The sequence below is a fragment of the Psittacula echo genome, assembly GCF_963264785.1.
Source record: "Psittacula echo genome assembly, chromosome: 9".
Lineage (NCBI taxonomy): Eukaryota > Metazoa > Chordata > Aves > Psittaciformes > Psittacidae > Psittacula > Psittacula echo.
Window position 1 is genome coordinate 12,346,607 of NC_137745.1, and position 15,308 is coordinate 12,361,914.

Below are 15,308 nucleotides of genomic sequence, written 5' to 3' on the forward strand. Positions count from 1 at the left end.
AATGTGCCGTTACAGTGCTTATACCTGAGAAATTTCAGATGCTTTACTTGTATTAATTAGTCAAGCCTCATAACACCTCGTATGGTTCAGCTAAGAGATACACTATTTTGTTAGAAGTGAAACCAAAATAGAGATGAATTAAATTTGTCCAAGATAATACAGCCAAGTCCCTGAGGACTTGATCTGAAGCCCATAGAGACAGCAATGAAATCTTGTTCAGCACCTCCTGTACACTTTTGGTAAGGCCTTTGAAAACCAGGAACACCTTTGCATCCCCTGAATTTCGATGAGTAGTTCTGCCCACTGCATATCTTTGTTGCTGTATCCTTATTATTTTAGCAGAGAGTTAAGTAGTCAGCCAGTAGTCTCTGGAATAAGTAGATTTTGGGTTCATGTACCAGGGAATGAATAATGCTTGTAGTATTTTAGTATGACAGCTGTGTAGAATAGACTTTTGGAATAAGCAAAAATATCTGTATATGATTTTCAGACTTTTGGTCTCATTGTTAAGCAATATTTTGTCTCCTTTTCATTTCCTCTGAGGCCCTGTAGAAAAAAAATACTGCATTTTTGTCAACAGAAATGAAAGAGAAACGTTAACTTTAGAGGCAGGAGGAATTCATAGGCACAGATGAGGAGCTGAAGTCTGCATAATGCATCATGGCTCATCTTTGTGTGCCACCATTTTGCTTGTAATGCAGGACTAAAGTGAAAAATAGAAAATTAAACCAGTGGTAAAGCATCCATAGAACTCCAGCTGTGGATAACAGATTAGTCCTGAAGCCCAAGATGGAACTGGTATGTGCTGCTGCCCATGTTTAACAGAACTTGCTACATTACAGGTACCCACAGGTTTGCGGGATTTCCTTTGGTAATGTCATGTTTAGGACAATGCCTGTTCTCACCTTTTCTCTGCTTCACCTCCCCAAAATCCTTGCTCAGTTCTTGTTCAACAGGTGAGTGACATCCCACGTAAGACCACAGGGGTCCTAAGAAGTGAGTCAGTTTGACCTACTAAGTGACTCAGATAAGCTGCACATCAGTCAGAGGAGCTACTACACCCATTAGCCCGACACCCCACTGTCTGACATTACTACAGGATTTGCCTTATCGGGGGAGACTTTTGGTTTCCATGGTGTGAAAGGTTTGGTTGCTGTCACTCATTGTTTATACTTCGGGTGTGCCCTCTGCACACAAAAAAACCTACCTGGATTTAAAACATAAAACCATCCACCAGAGAACATGGCCAGTATTCTAAACAAGCACCAAGTTTTCAATAAACATAAAGTAAAACAATATTATTAGTCTTATCTTTCCCTTGCCAGATCTGAGCAGATATCACTTGTGTTTTTAATATAGCCTTCTTCATTCCAATTTTGGAGATTTTACATTGAGAGAGTTTTCTTAAGGCACTATTTGATTTAGGAACAACAAAATAGGGGGTTTTTTATAAGCGTGGTGAGCAATGTAGGACTGTGAAACAAATCTCTGAAGTGAGAAGATTCAAATAAAATAATCTCTGATCTGCAAGCTTTAAAAAAAAAATTAACCAAGCCTTTCAGACCTGCTGCACTCTTTTCCAGCCTTTTCTTTCTTCCTTGTTCATCAGGGTGGTGGCTGGAAGAGGATTCTGCAGGATTTATTGATAGTATTTCAGTCCAACAAATAAAGGTACTGAAGGGTAAAATCAGAGATGTGTTTGCTGCTTGTTGCAGTAAGGATCTTCCTAAGTGATTATTGCAAATTTTCAGGTTCTGGTGGCAATGCTGCAGTTGTGGTAGACTGCTTATCATCTTTCTCAGCTCCGCATGTCCCTCCATGTCTCAGGAGGACAGGATTAATGCTTTTTTTCCCCTTTTTTTCTTTGTTGTTTGTAGATCCAACCAGGGTTATGGTGTCACCTTTCAGCATGGATGTCACTGTTGGAGAAAGCATTGTCTTGCCTTGTCAGGTATCTCATGATCATTCACTAGATATCGTGTTTACCTGGTCATTTAATGGACACCTGATAGACTTCGAAAAAGATGGGGATCACTTTGAAAGAGTTGGAGGGGTAAGTATTAATACTAAAGCAATCTCCTTACAGTAATAAAAGTAAGGAATATAGAAAAGAGCTCCTAATAGAAGGAATGAACTTGCCTAAGTTAATAGTAGATGCTATCTTGTGTTTTATAGACTGAGATGATGAACATTGCCAGTATACTAGTTCATTATAGTTAGTATAGAATTGTTATGATTTCTTAATGACATAACTTAAATCTGCTCATGTGAACAATGTATAGACATTGCAGTGGGATGTATGTCAGAAGACCTGTAATATGTTTCCTCATTGCAAAACAAAATGCCTTTTCATTCAAGGAAGTAGTCCATGATAGTTTTTCTCTGGCTGTAACAATTAAAAAAATGTAAAATATAGCAGTTGTAGAACTTTTTATTTATACAGAAAATAGTGGAAAAATCAGAGGATATCCTCAAATTTGTTTATGCAGCGTTTGTTGGCATGCTTATCTGTGTCCTCCTCTTGTGACCCCATGCTCAGAACAAGTATTTTCCTCTACACAAAATAATCCACATGGTATCACCAACCATGAGAGATGACATTTCTTTTCAGTATTATCTGTGCACATTCCCTGGCAGTGTCACACTGGTATCTTTGGATTGTTGTGTGTTTATGGAAAAGCCCATTGGTACTCACTGACAATGCAAATTTGTGCAATATGGGGAGAGTTGTTTATTGGAAGGTTGAAAAGGTTGGACTTGATGATCTTAAAGGTCTTTTCCAACCTAGTTGAATCTATGATTCTATGGCTCTATGTTCATGGGAATCTGACAGCTAGAAGAGTCGGGTGTGAAATGATGGTTAGACTGCCCATTAAATACAGCCCTGGCCACACTGTTGCTCAAGGCCATGATCAAGTGGCAGGTATGGGGAAGAAAAAGTATGAAGATAGGAATTACTTTCCATCATTAGGAGAAAGGAAAATCTGCTTGGGTCAGTTGTCATTTTCTGCCTCTCCAGAGAGGTTTAGGATGGGACAGCCCATGGCAAGGTAAGGGTGCCTATGATGGTCCCTGCCTGCTTGATTTTCTCTGCTGGAGGTAGAAAACTGGAAGAGGTTTTGCATGTTGCTCTGAGGGAGGTTTTATAGAGACACGTGCTCTGCTGGATCTAAGCAGCCTGGCAGTACATGTTTCCTTTTGTCAGGAGTGAAATTTAATGCTTAAAGGAAAAGGAAATACAATCTACAAGACTTGCTGTTATCCCTACAAAAATCATTGAAAGATGCATTTAAAGATTGATGCCTAATGCACACATCAGTAGCAACAGATTTTTCTGGTGGCTGTGCCTGATTGGCCTTCAAAGCTAAAGTTACAAACTTTATTAATATTCTTTAGTTAGCCACAATCACAAGGGTACTCTGAGATTTCTAATATATTGAATGCTTTGTGTCTCGAGAAGAATTTAGAGAGAGTTTTCAGCTTCCTATACATACAGAAACCTAATTAGTTCTATTCAACAGTTAATCAGACATGCACTTGGTGTTTGGAAAACAAATTACCTCCGTTAGGTGATACAAGATTTCCTCGGAGAGTGCTGTTCTCACGATCTTTTGCACAAAAACGCTGGGCAATCAAAATGCTGGCCGTAGTACAAAGCCATGAAACTATTGCAGATGTCTCATAATTTGGGCTGGTTTTCACTTACAAAATAGATGTAGACACAACTTGGGTATGTGAATACCAGAGAGGCTATAAACTGGATATCCAGAGATAAAAGAGGAATCGGAGCGAACCTGCCCTACATAAGCTTTGTCACATTGTTTTAATGGGGAAACTGCTTAACGGACCCAAACCAGGCTCCCCTGCCCCTTGTCAGAGCCATAATTTTAGACACGCTCCCTCTCTTACCTTCAAGGCAGACACACATAATTTTAATAGGACACGGCTTGCATTACTAATGTTTTCATCAGCCAATGTAAAGTAAATCCATTAGTCACAGTGTCCTTCGTGTGATAATGATGTTTAGCGCTCATTAAAAAGTAATTGTAACCACTTTTCCCTACTTTATCAGCAGGATTCAGCTGGTGATTTGATGATCAGAAGCATCCAGCTGAAGCATGCTGGAAAATATGTCTGCATGGTGCAAACAAGTGTGGACAAGCTATCGGCTGCTGCAGACCTCATTGTAAGAGGTATTTGAATTTTGTTACTGTTGTTGTTGTAAAATCTCTTTTTGTTTTTTTTTCCTGCGTTCTGCTGCTGGTAAGAGAAATCCTGGGCTTGAAGATATTCATTGGGATCCCAGCACTTTGTAATTAGTCTCAGAAATGAGCTCTAAATACACACTGGGTTTCGCAATATGTTTTCAAACAGTGCATATAAAGATGCTTTCATACATACTTATAGAACAGACACACAACACAGATAAACATACTAGTACTTGTTCATGTCCTGAATGCAAAACTTGCACCAAGTGAGATCTTTTAATTGATGAACTGCACAGCAGAAAGAGTATCCAGCTTCTTCACTGCGTTTCTGCTAAGCAGTTTTGCTCCTTTTCTAGAATAAATATGATTTAGTAACTTCACTGTTATTTCAAGTTCTGTGCATTACCCTAAACAGGTGACTTTAACAGGGATTCAGTTAGTTAACCTGAGTCTGTATCCTCACAGTAAATATGGTCTATATTTTTCTGCTCATTAGCTCTGAGGAAAGCAAACTGTGGTGCTGCCCAGTACCTGCTGCCCTCAGTTTTCATAGGCCCCGAGAAAATCATAGTTTGCACATTCTCCATATAGCATAAGTTCTCAGGCAGCTCAGTGAAAGAGAGGAGAGCATGAAAAAGAAGTAAGAAATCCCCTCTTTATCAAAGCTGTGCCAGAGTAAAATGTGCAAGATTAGAACTGAACTTCCATTGAGAAATGTGCCCTTGTCTCTAGCTGGGCGTTCTGTTATCCTCATAATACTGTTATGCTTTTCACCACGTTTGCCCCATAGGAGCATGAACACAGACATTCTTAGCCATGTGCTGCACAAAGCGCTGGCTCCCTGGAGGCAGCAAAGCTGCTGCTCTCCTCCCCAGGAGGTTGCTCCCTATTACACCAACTCACAGGTTTTGCTGCAGCATGGTTTCAGATTAATTTTCTGTCGTTTTGCACAACCATTTCAAAACAGCCGGCTGCTGGGCACCTCGGTTGGGTAATTTCCTTACTGCTGCCTCTGTAAACAAACATGAGGAACATTGCATTCTCACAAGAAAATGACCCTTGGTGATGGTAAAAATACTGATCTTGTCACTCCCTGAAAACATCAATGGGGACATCTCCATCTAGGCCAGTGGTCCCATGGCTACGCTGAGAGTTGTGCTGTACTATCTCACCACCAGCATGAAAGTTGCCAAGTATTGCAAGGCTGTGAGAGCGGAGGAGGGGTGAATGACTGATGCATAAATGGATCTTTCTGAATAATTTTTAGAGTTTTTTAAATATTGGAGTTATGTCAAATTAATAAGAGATTAGATACTGGAGTAAAAATGAATTCTTTATGTCAGGGAATATCGAAGTAGAGCATACAGAAGTAACCCCTGGCACTGGTACACACAGATCAGGCCACTTGTTCAGGGTGGAATTTTCTCACGCCATCAGAACAGAAGCACATGTCTGTCAGCAGCCCTGGAATACTTGCTAAATCAATAACTGATAATTTGTCCCTCTCTTGCCCTGCTGTAGCCTGCACCCTGCAAAGGAGGATATTCTGAACTGTGGGGAATAAGCATGGCTATTCCAAGGCGTGTAGTGAGAACAGGTTGTTCCAGCCTCTGCCAAGCAGCAGGATTAATTTGTGAAGCATACAATGCAATTTCATTTCTCTGGTATAACTTGCCGAGCAGGACCAAAGGAGCTGACTGCTCTGTGAGCCTGTGTTGAGTGGCTGCTCCCCCCAGCAAAAGAATTTAAAGTTTTAATTTCTGAGAAATTAAATCGAGCTAGACCTGCTGAAACTTTCATTTTAAAGGCAGGATATTGGAAGGTTTTTGGGGTATTTTAGGTATTTAAACACATCCAGCTCTCTGAATATCATATGAGAATAATTTTAGTCCACAGAATGAGTTGCAAGAGGAGAGTTTGCTGCTTGAGATGGTGGTTTTGGAGAAGGACTTCACCTCAGGTACCTCTGCTGACAGAAATGGCTGTATGGTACAGGAGAGAGGTACTCTCTCCTGTGTACATCCCACAGTGCTTTACTGTTTAGAAAGAACCCAGCAGTGAAGCAGAAAATATTGGACCCTACTCAGACATGATACTACCTACAGGCAGGGCCTTTGTTCTTCTCCAACCTCTGAGCGCACCCAGGCTGCAGCCAAAAATCGTACTTGTATATTGGCCACTTTTAAAGCAGCAGATGTGAGACAGCAGAGCCGATCCTGAGTGCTGCAATGACTGCCTTACTCTGTATGGTAGCTCAGGTCTGCCATGCGGCTCGGTACACGTGGAGCACCTGGGGGCTGTGAGTGAAGCCAGTGGGTGATCTCTGAGTCTGTGTATCTCCCCTGTGCCTCCAAATCTAGGCATCTGCTAAATCACAGCTAGGGCTGCACTTATCTCCTCTGCAGAGACTCAGTTACCACTGTCATGAGTAAGGGAGGAAGACCACAGTGCTCCTTCATCAAGTCACTGTGAAGCCTTAAGCACCCCTCTCCTTTAATTCTTCCAACAGGCCCCCCAGGTCCACCAGAAGCTGTGACAATAGATGAAGTCACTGACACCACTGCTCAGCTGTCCTGGAGGCCAGGAGCAGACAACCACAGCCCTATTACAATGTATGTTGTGCAAGCAAGGACCCCCTTCTCAGTGGGATGGCAAGCAGTGAGCACAGGTAGGTCCCTTGCCCTGGACCCTGAAATGCTCCATGATGGAAAACATCCATCAGGACTCATACATTGGCTGAGCAAAGCAGCTCTGCACCCTGAAGTGAAAAGTAATTTGCCTGGCTGCAGAGCTGGTCTTATTAACTAGTTTCAAGTTTGGCAACCCAAAGATTTAGGGTCCAGTCAGTGCTATTACTCATCCATTTTTCTCATGAATGTTTAAGGGAAAACAGAATGAATTCCTATCTTTTGTTGCTGCTCTGGAGATATACAACAGTAATTGTGGTCTATAAAGACATCCCTCAGGGACAGACTGTGTCATCTGGCCTACCTTTAAGTAGAATTATTTTCCTGATAGAGGGAAAAATCCCATGATGTAATTTCTCTTTCTGTCCGAGGTTAATTTTGTTCCAGTAGCCATTAACTAGAAAGAACATTGTGTTTTAAAAAGAGAAAAATAAAACCCCTTTAAACCTGTTGTCTTGACATTTTGTTTTCAAAAAGTGGCAATTTAGGAAAAACTCTGTAATAGCCGGAATTTCTTTGCTAAAAGCACATGTTTTAATGCTGCCTCTTCTTTGCAGTTAAAAAGAAATATTAGAAAAAAAGAGAAAATGTTTATCAATCCTTATTCACATTGTATTTACATTAATCCCTCACTTCTAAGGGTATCAGGTATGCATGGCCTTTTCACAGCATCTTTAATACTTTTGGTGGGTTTTATTGCATTCCTGACCCATGTTTGTCTCCTAGTTCCAGAGATCATCGATGGCAGGACGTTCACAGCCACAGTGGTGGGCCTGAACCCTTGGGTCGAGTATGAATTTCGAGTAGTAGCTGCCAACCTGATTGGGATTGGAGAGCCCAGCAGACCTTCAGAGAAGAGAAGAACTGAAGAAGCTCGTAAGTAGTGGTGGGCAACTGAGTTAAATCTTGTCAAATAAATGCTCATCAGTGCTAATGGATGTATTGCACTGGAGGAAGCTGAGGAGCCCTTTCTGTGCCCATAGGTCTCATCCCCCATGGCCTGTTGTTTGTGTGCACAGAATAGGCAGGGGAAGTTGTGGAGCTCCTGATGGGCTCTTTTGCTCACTTCATGGTCTCTGGAGTATAAGAAGACTTCATGTCCTTTTCCTGCAGAAGGCAATGATTTTCCAAAAAAGGTATTTGGGCAGTTTTTTTGGAAAATGCTACCCAGTATTCACTGATGACAGAGATGAACTCTGAGAACAGTCCCTCTGGTTTCCCATGATCAATCTGATGGAAGGCATCAGGGAGTCTTCATCAGGGACTTCAGTGATAGGACAAGGGGTAATGGGTTTAAACTTACACAGAGGAAATTCAGGTTAGATATAAGGAAGAAGTTGTTTACTGTGAGGGTGGTGAGGCACTGGAATGGGTTGCCCAGGGAAGTTGTGAATGCTCCATCCCTGGCAGTGTTCAAGGCCAGGTTGGACAGAGCCTTGGGTGGAATGGTTTAGTGTGGGGTGTCCCTGCCTGTGGTACAGGAGTGGAACTAGATGACCTTAAGGTCCTTTCCAACCTTAAGAGCTATGAAGCTCTGGAACACAGACTACAGCACGTTGAGAGCAGGAGTTTGAGCTTCACAAGTGGAGAGTCAGCAGTCTGTTGACACTGGGGGCTTCTCTGGTTCTTCGAGTAACTTGGACCTCACCCTGTGGGTCATCAGTGTTGGAGCAATCATCTTGGGCTGCCCTATGGGTTGGATTATTTCAGAGACTTACTGAAGGTCGGTCTTAAGCGCACCACTACCTCCTAGAACCACACAGTTTCTGCAGGCTGCTGCAGGCACAGCGTAACCATGAGAGCTTTAATGCTCCTTCGTGCTGTCCCTGTCTTGTGATCTGAGAGAAAGGGATCACAGCAACGTATAGACTCAGCATGTGGTTGCAGGGATATGTGTTTAGGCTATGGGAAACTCCTGGTAAGTGGCTCCTTTGTTCTCCTTCAAGCTGTAATGGAACAGAATATGAAATAGGAAAATAAATAAAAGCCCTTTTTCATGGCAGATAAATGTTTAAACTAAACAATTAGTGACTGAACACACCAGTTAATTGGCGTACTTTTAATATACTATTATTGACATACTTTTAATATGCTGTTTGCAGCAGCAAATTAGCCATTTCCTAATAGCGTTTCTGTTACCCAGCAGGGGCAGGCCAGCAGAGTCCTGTTGCTGTGTAGGTCTGTTCCATTTCAATACGCTTTTCTGGTTTCCAAGTTGCCACATCCATCTTCTGCATCTTTTTTCACAGTTCCTGAAGTGACCCCAGCTAACGTCAGTGGAGGTGGAGGGAGCAAGTCTGAGCTGGTCATTACTTGGGAGGTAAGCGGAGTCCAAACCAAGGTGAACATTAATATGGTTGTGACCTAAACGCACCTTTTCACTCTGCACCAGTGAAGCTTCTGTAGATTTCAATGGCTTGCAGTAAAAAAGCCCAGATTGTGTGATAAAAATAACAAAGCTGTTAAAATTGAGCTAAACCTCTTCCCCTCCCTAGGCCCCTGTGCAGGGAAGCCAGCAGAGAAGTGCTGTGCAGGGGACCACGGGGAACACATCATTGCTTGGACACGAGCTCAGCTCCCCTGACTCTAAGCACATCTGTACTCATATGGCAAAACACAGATGGGCAGAAACTACCTAAGGGATAAAACAGAGTTCGTGAGGCCAGGCGTGGCACATCCTGACCCGGTTGAGAATCGTTGCGGCTGGCTCCCAAGCTTCATCCTTCATCCCTGCGCTGGGATATACGGCAGCAAATAGTTAAGAGTTAGCACAGTGCATTGCATGCTGGCTTTCATCGCTGCTAATGAAAGCCAGCAAGAGGAGACACAGAGATGAAAAATGTTTAATATTCCTTAAGGCAGCTGGGGTTAGAACTTTAGTCATTTGTCTGCTCGTATTTTCATGTTACGATGAGATGCAGCTGGCATATTTTTCCGAATAATGAACTTCACTGGACATGCTAACACTTCCACTTAGCGCTATTTCTGACCAAGCTGGCAGAATGAATCGCCAGAGATATTTTTAAGGTTATTAAAAAACTATAAATGGGATTTTGTCCTTACCACACAGCTCAATGTGCTAAATTTCCTCCTCTGTTGGACTAATTAGCAACGCTGTGTCTCCTATAGATACTGCAATATGTTTCAAAAACACACATGGCAAGAACATCAGCCGTTGACTTGAGCCGTAATTGCACAAAATATAATTAGTATTTTGATAGAACAGTCAGTTTAGTCTTTTAAATGTCCAGAGGCCTTTTCTTTATGTTCTGGTGTATTTTTCAGGACTTTCAGTACAGAGTAATAAGCAGTCACCAAAAAGTAACCCCTTCACATGCTTAGCACCACGGACATCTGTGGGAGAGGGGCCTATAATTAGAGATTATTTTAATACGTCAAAGATTTGGGGTTTGATGCAGTTTTTAGGGGGCTGCAAGGCTGAGGGTAGGAAGTGTCAGCGTGTCCAGAAGTGACAAAGAGATGACAGGTTGCTTCTTCTAGCTGTTACCTAGCACTTACCTGCCCTTGTCCATCACGTTTGTTACAAGTCAGTCCCTGCCATCGTGGTCTATTAAGAGGTCATGTCACACAGGATGTGGAGAGTTAGCTGGACTGGTCTGGGTCACTGTGTGGCAACAGGCCAGCAAGGGATCACCAGCCCCATGCTGTCTGGGACATTGTGAGGATGCGTTTTTCAGGGCTTCACGTGCAATTCCAAAGACGTGAGAGCAGCTGCATGTGTATTGGGAAATCAGGAATCATGTCCTTAGTTCACCTCAACAAACCTCAGACCTTCGGTCACTGCAGTGCCTGGAATTACTGACATTGTTACTGGAGGTTCCATTTAGTCAGTGAAGAAGGTGGGCTTCTACAAAAATGAATTAAGTCTTAGGTGAAGTGTCTTCTGGAGGTGCTTCTTTCACCCCTGACTAGAGGGAGCTTGCAGAGCAGGAAGGCTTTAGCACACATCGGATGGGATGAATTCAGGTTAGATGCAAATCAGGACTCAAGCCACCTCCCATCTCCAATGCTCTGTCTAGAACAGTAGCTTTAGAAGGACGCAGAGGCAATAGCCAGCATGCAGGCAGGGAGATAAACGCATGGCACTGCTGACAATGCTGTTTCTCCCATGGTCTGCCCGCCCACAGACAGTGCCTGAGGAACTGCAGAACGGAGGCGGCTTCGGGTACGTGGTGGCCTTCCGGCCCTTTGGCACCATCAGTTGGATGCAGACCGTCGTGGCCTCCCCAGATGCTGCCAGATACGTCTTCCGCAACGAGACCTTGCCGCCCTTCTCCCCCTATGAAGTTAAAGTGGGGGTCTACAACAACAAGGGGGAAGGGTCATTCAGCCCTGTGACCGTCGTCTACTCGGCAGAAGAAGGTAGAGCCAGGAGCCCACCCCACCGCCTCTCTCTCCTCCCTGCCACTAGACATGGAGGGGGTTGACTGGGTCTGAAAGGGTTTTGTATCCACCTCGACATATCCTTTGATACCTAATCCTTGCTCTGATTTATAATAAATGACGAGCCGTGATTAATTCTTTTCATAGTCATTAAAATAACATTAATCGTAATGAAATCTTTTGATATTAATGGAAAAGTAATATGTAATCTGGGAAGAATTCCTCTGAGATTTGGAATGAATTAATGTCCACTGATTAGAAAATGTTCCCTCTTGTCCTAATTACAGTACATGGTATCCTGGGTTGAGTTTAGTAATGACATCTTATTATTTCTTAGGTAGAGGAGCGGTGCCGTCTGGCAGAGGCTGACAGGCCATTGTTTTGAAATGTGGAAGTTTATTTTGGTCACATGCTTCTTTTCTCATGCAATAAAGAAAACAAATCCCTTGAAGTCTGGGGCCAATTGAACATAAAAGTGAGAACTCTGTGTTTTATTTTTAACTCCTCTTATGCAGAGCCAACAAGACCCCCAACCACTGTTTTGGCCAGAAGTCTTTCTGCCTCAGATGTTGAAGTTTCTTGGGCTCCCCCTTGGGAGAACCAGCACAAAGGAAGAATACAGGGATATGAGGTATGGAAACACAACACAGTCTCAGTACTAAGCCTTAAAGAGAAACAGAGATACATCACGGGCAGTCATTGCAGTGCTGCTCCTGCTGGCCATAGGGTATGTGGGTTCCTGTGATGTATTTGGTTCCTTTTATCTCTTCTATATGTGGAGATTTCTCTCACATGGTAAATAATTATACATCTTTCTGTGTGTGATCTGGCTGAAAATTGAGAGCAGAGGTTGTTGAGAGAAACCTGCATGAAAGTGCTTCCATGGCCAGGCAGTGTCTGAGGTGCTGGGGAGGGAGCACCACAGCCAGGCTGGTGTTTCTAGCTAGGACCAAGGGGTTGTAGCAGGGTGCAAGTTCTGTTCCTATGGCACTTGTACCTTGGGCAGTAGTGCCACAGTTAGTGCTGGAAACGACGGGTGCTGCCAGCCCATAGCTGGAGGTAAACACACGTACCTGCGCTGCTTCTCAGGTCAGATGTTGGAGACATGACGAAAAGGAAGAGAACGCAAAAAAGATTCGGACAGTTGGCAATCAAACATCTACAAAAGTCAGCAACCTGAGAGGCAACGTGCTGTACCACTTGGCAGTCAGGGCGTACAACACGGCTGGGACCGGCCCCTCTAGTGCCGCAGTCAATGTCACCACCAAAAAGCCACGTGAGTGTCTGCAAGGATGGGGGCTCTTGCCTGGGAGGGTTTCTGCTAGTGCTCCCCTCTCTCATTTTCAGGCTTTGCTGAGTCTGAAGGAGCTGTCAGACTTTTCTTTGCTGGGTTTTTGTGAAGAAGACTTAGCAACCGCCTTTTATGTTTTGTGAGGCTCTTCCCCGTGTTAAGTAAGCAGAGCATGCAAAACTGAATCACAGCTGTGCAGGCAAATTAAATATTTATCTCGTCTTTCAAGAGGGCTTTTTTCTTTTGGTCTCAGGCATGTTGAGCAACTGACTGAATCCTTTTTCATTTAGAGCACTGTGTTGTGTCACACCTCTGTGACCTTGAGGACACAGAGCAGTGAAACAGCTCATCAGCTTCCCAGAGTGACAGGACTCTAGGCATGCTCAGCAGTGGTGGTGGAAGCCTTACTGGAAGAGATCCAACTGGAAAACATTGCTCCTTTAGTAATACAGTGCTGTGTATATTTTTAAATAGCACCGAGTCAGCCCCCTGGAAACATCATATGGAATTCATCTGACTCCAAGATCATACTGAACTGGGACCAAGTGAAAGCACTGGATAACGAGTCAGAAGTGAGAGGCTACAAAGTGAGTATTTTGTCAGCACAGGCAGCTGGACAACACTGCCCCTCCACGAGCTCATTCATCACCCCCTGATCCTGCAGCAAACCCTCACTAAGCGTAGCTGTCACTGGGTTCTGGTATAGGGGTACAGGGAACATTTCCATGAATCCAGTGTCGAGTAGAGGTTTCTAGTAAGACCAGACAAGGCATTTTTCATGGTACTTACATGGTTTTCCAGAAAGAGAGGTCATACCTGTATAGAGTGAGTACCTTCTCAGCCCACAGACCTCAACCTGCTCCTTCCCTGTGAAGCTTCCACCTGCAGGACTGCTCTCCTGCCTTCAGTGGAAACATTCCAAAGGCTGTAGTTGACTCCTTAATTGCAGACAAATAAAATGCTTTTTTAATAGCTCCCATTTTCTTCAGAAAGCAAAGCCAAAAGGAAAAGAAGGAGCATCCTCATTAGAAGCAGTTTTAATAGGGTATAATTTAACTGGAGAGAAATCTTGGGAAAAATTCAGCTCTGTCACCTTCCACAAGGGTTTAATTTGGCCTAAAGAAGACATCGGTGTGCAATTGCCAGCCATTGTCTTGAGGGTTGAGTTGTGCAAGCATTTCCCACCAGAGCTTGAAACGATGAAGAGCCTGGACATGCTTTGTATTTTGTTCACAATCTGGAATGCCAGCGGCATTGGCTTTACCAGCCTGTACCAGCTCTCCTGAATTTCTGCACTAGCTTTTAAGTATCTCTGGTGCACTGTATCAGATTATCAAAAAGAAGTAATTCCTTGGGGTTTTTAGTTAAAACCTCAGATGAATCTCAGCAGTTTGGACCAACTTTTCACTACATATTTTAGGTTTGAAATGCAAATTAAGTTGTCAATTGAAAGAGGATGGGAGAGACTCATCACCCTGAAAAAGCAAACCCTGTCTACTGGGTTTCTAAAAAGTCCTCTTTTAACTTACTGTTGGGATAGCACAGCCAGATTGATTTCTTTCCTGAACCATAGCAAAACATTGCCCATTTTTCTCATTTTTTTTTTTTTTTTTCCCTGGCATTTGTCACAATTTATGATCTAAATTAGTAAAATTCCCAGATCTTAGAAGACCATTCAAAAAAAATAATTTATTCTGGGAAGCCATTTGTGGCACTGCATCAAATACCTCCACCTAGTTCCCTGAAGAAACATAATAATGAGTTTCTGACCTCTATAAATAAGCCTTGGGATTTATTTTAGCTTGATAAAGTTAAAGATTTCATGAAGGTGCTCTCCCAGGTACCTGTGCTGTTTGGTACTGCACATCAGCATCACCCTCCTCCCAGTGTCACCTCCCCACCCTAGGCACTATCACCGCTGTTCTGGGTCCCCAGCAAAACCCCAGCAGCCCCTTTGAGACCAGACCATGTGTCTGAGCATCAAAGGCAGCGAAAGAGCAGCAGCAGATCTGGATGACCTTGGGGCAATGGCCATCTCTGCCATTTCTGCCTCCTTTTCTCTCTCCCCTTTGCTGCAGGTTTTGTACAGGTGGAACAGGCAGAGCAGCACATCTGTAATAGAAACGAATAAAACCTCTGTGGAGCTCTCGCTGCCATTCGACGAGGACTATATCATCGAGATAAAGCCCATCAGCGATGGGGGCGATGGCAGCAGCAGTGAACAAATCCGAATTCCAAAGATATCAAGTAAGGATGGGAGGAACCAGGGTCCCACATGGGCGCTCCGGGATCCCCAGACCCTCTATCCCTGCTGTTAGGGCAGACCTGCTTCACCCCGTCACTGTTCTCACCTAAGAAGCAGGATGAAGCAGAGCAGGGCCAGGCTGTAAGTCTGGCCATTTCCCAGGCACGGAGCTGAAACACAGACTTACCTGGGACCAGTAGTCACTCTGGCCCACGTTTCTGATTTCACACTGAATCAAGATTAAACCATAAGAAATGCCATCATAAGTAGTTATATTTGTATTTAAGATTTCTAGACACTTTTCACTCTTACTTCCCTACTCGTATATATGTAGAATATATTGTTTCACTGCAATTCACTGTAACAAAATATCAAATGCAGTGTATAGAGGTTTTAAATTTATAAGGCTACTGTATAGCCTTATTCCATTGTGTGTTGGATACATAAATATGTATTTAGGGAAATGAGGTTGT

At 43.4% G+C, this 15,308-nt stretch overlaps 1 protein-coding gene across 1 annotated transcript in view; it reads left to right on the forward strand.

Moving 5' to 3' along the window:
- Positions 1-15,308, forward strand: part of LOC308225247 (contactin-4) — a gene marked incomplete at its 5' end in the record, with an annotated part of 165,621 nt that overhangs the window by 149,560 nt on the left and 753 nt on the right. Inside the window, 10 exons of the mRNA XM_080625912.1 lie at positions 1,878-2,053; positions 4,073-4,193; positions 6,718-6,876; positions 7,622-7,771; positions 9,145-9,215; positions 11,044-11,278; positions 11,815-11,930; positions 12,389-12,575; positions 13,065-13,177; positions 14,669-14,837. Coding sequence (XP_080482038.1) covers positions 1,878-2,053; positions 4,073-4,193; positions 6,718-6,876; positions 7,622-7,771; positions 9,145-9,215; positions 11,044-11,278; positions 11,815-11,930; positions 12,389-12,575; positions 13,065-13,177; positions 14,669-14,837 — 1,497 coding nt within the window. The remainder of the gene's footprint in view (positions 1-1,877; positions 2,054-4,072; positions 4,194-6,717; positions 6,877-7,621; positions 7,772-9,144; positions 9,216-11,043; positions 11,279-11,814; positions 11,931-12,388; positions 12,576-13,064; positions 13,178-14,668; positions 14,838-15,308) is intronic.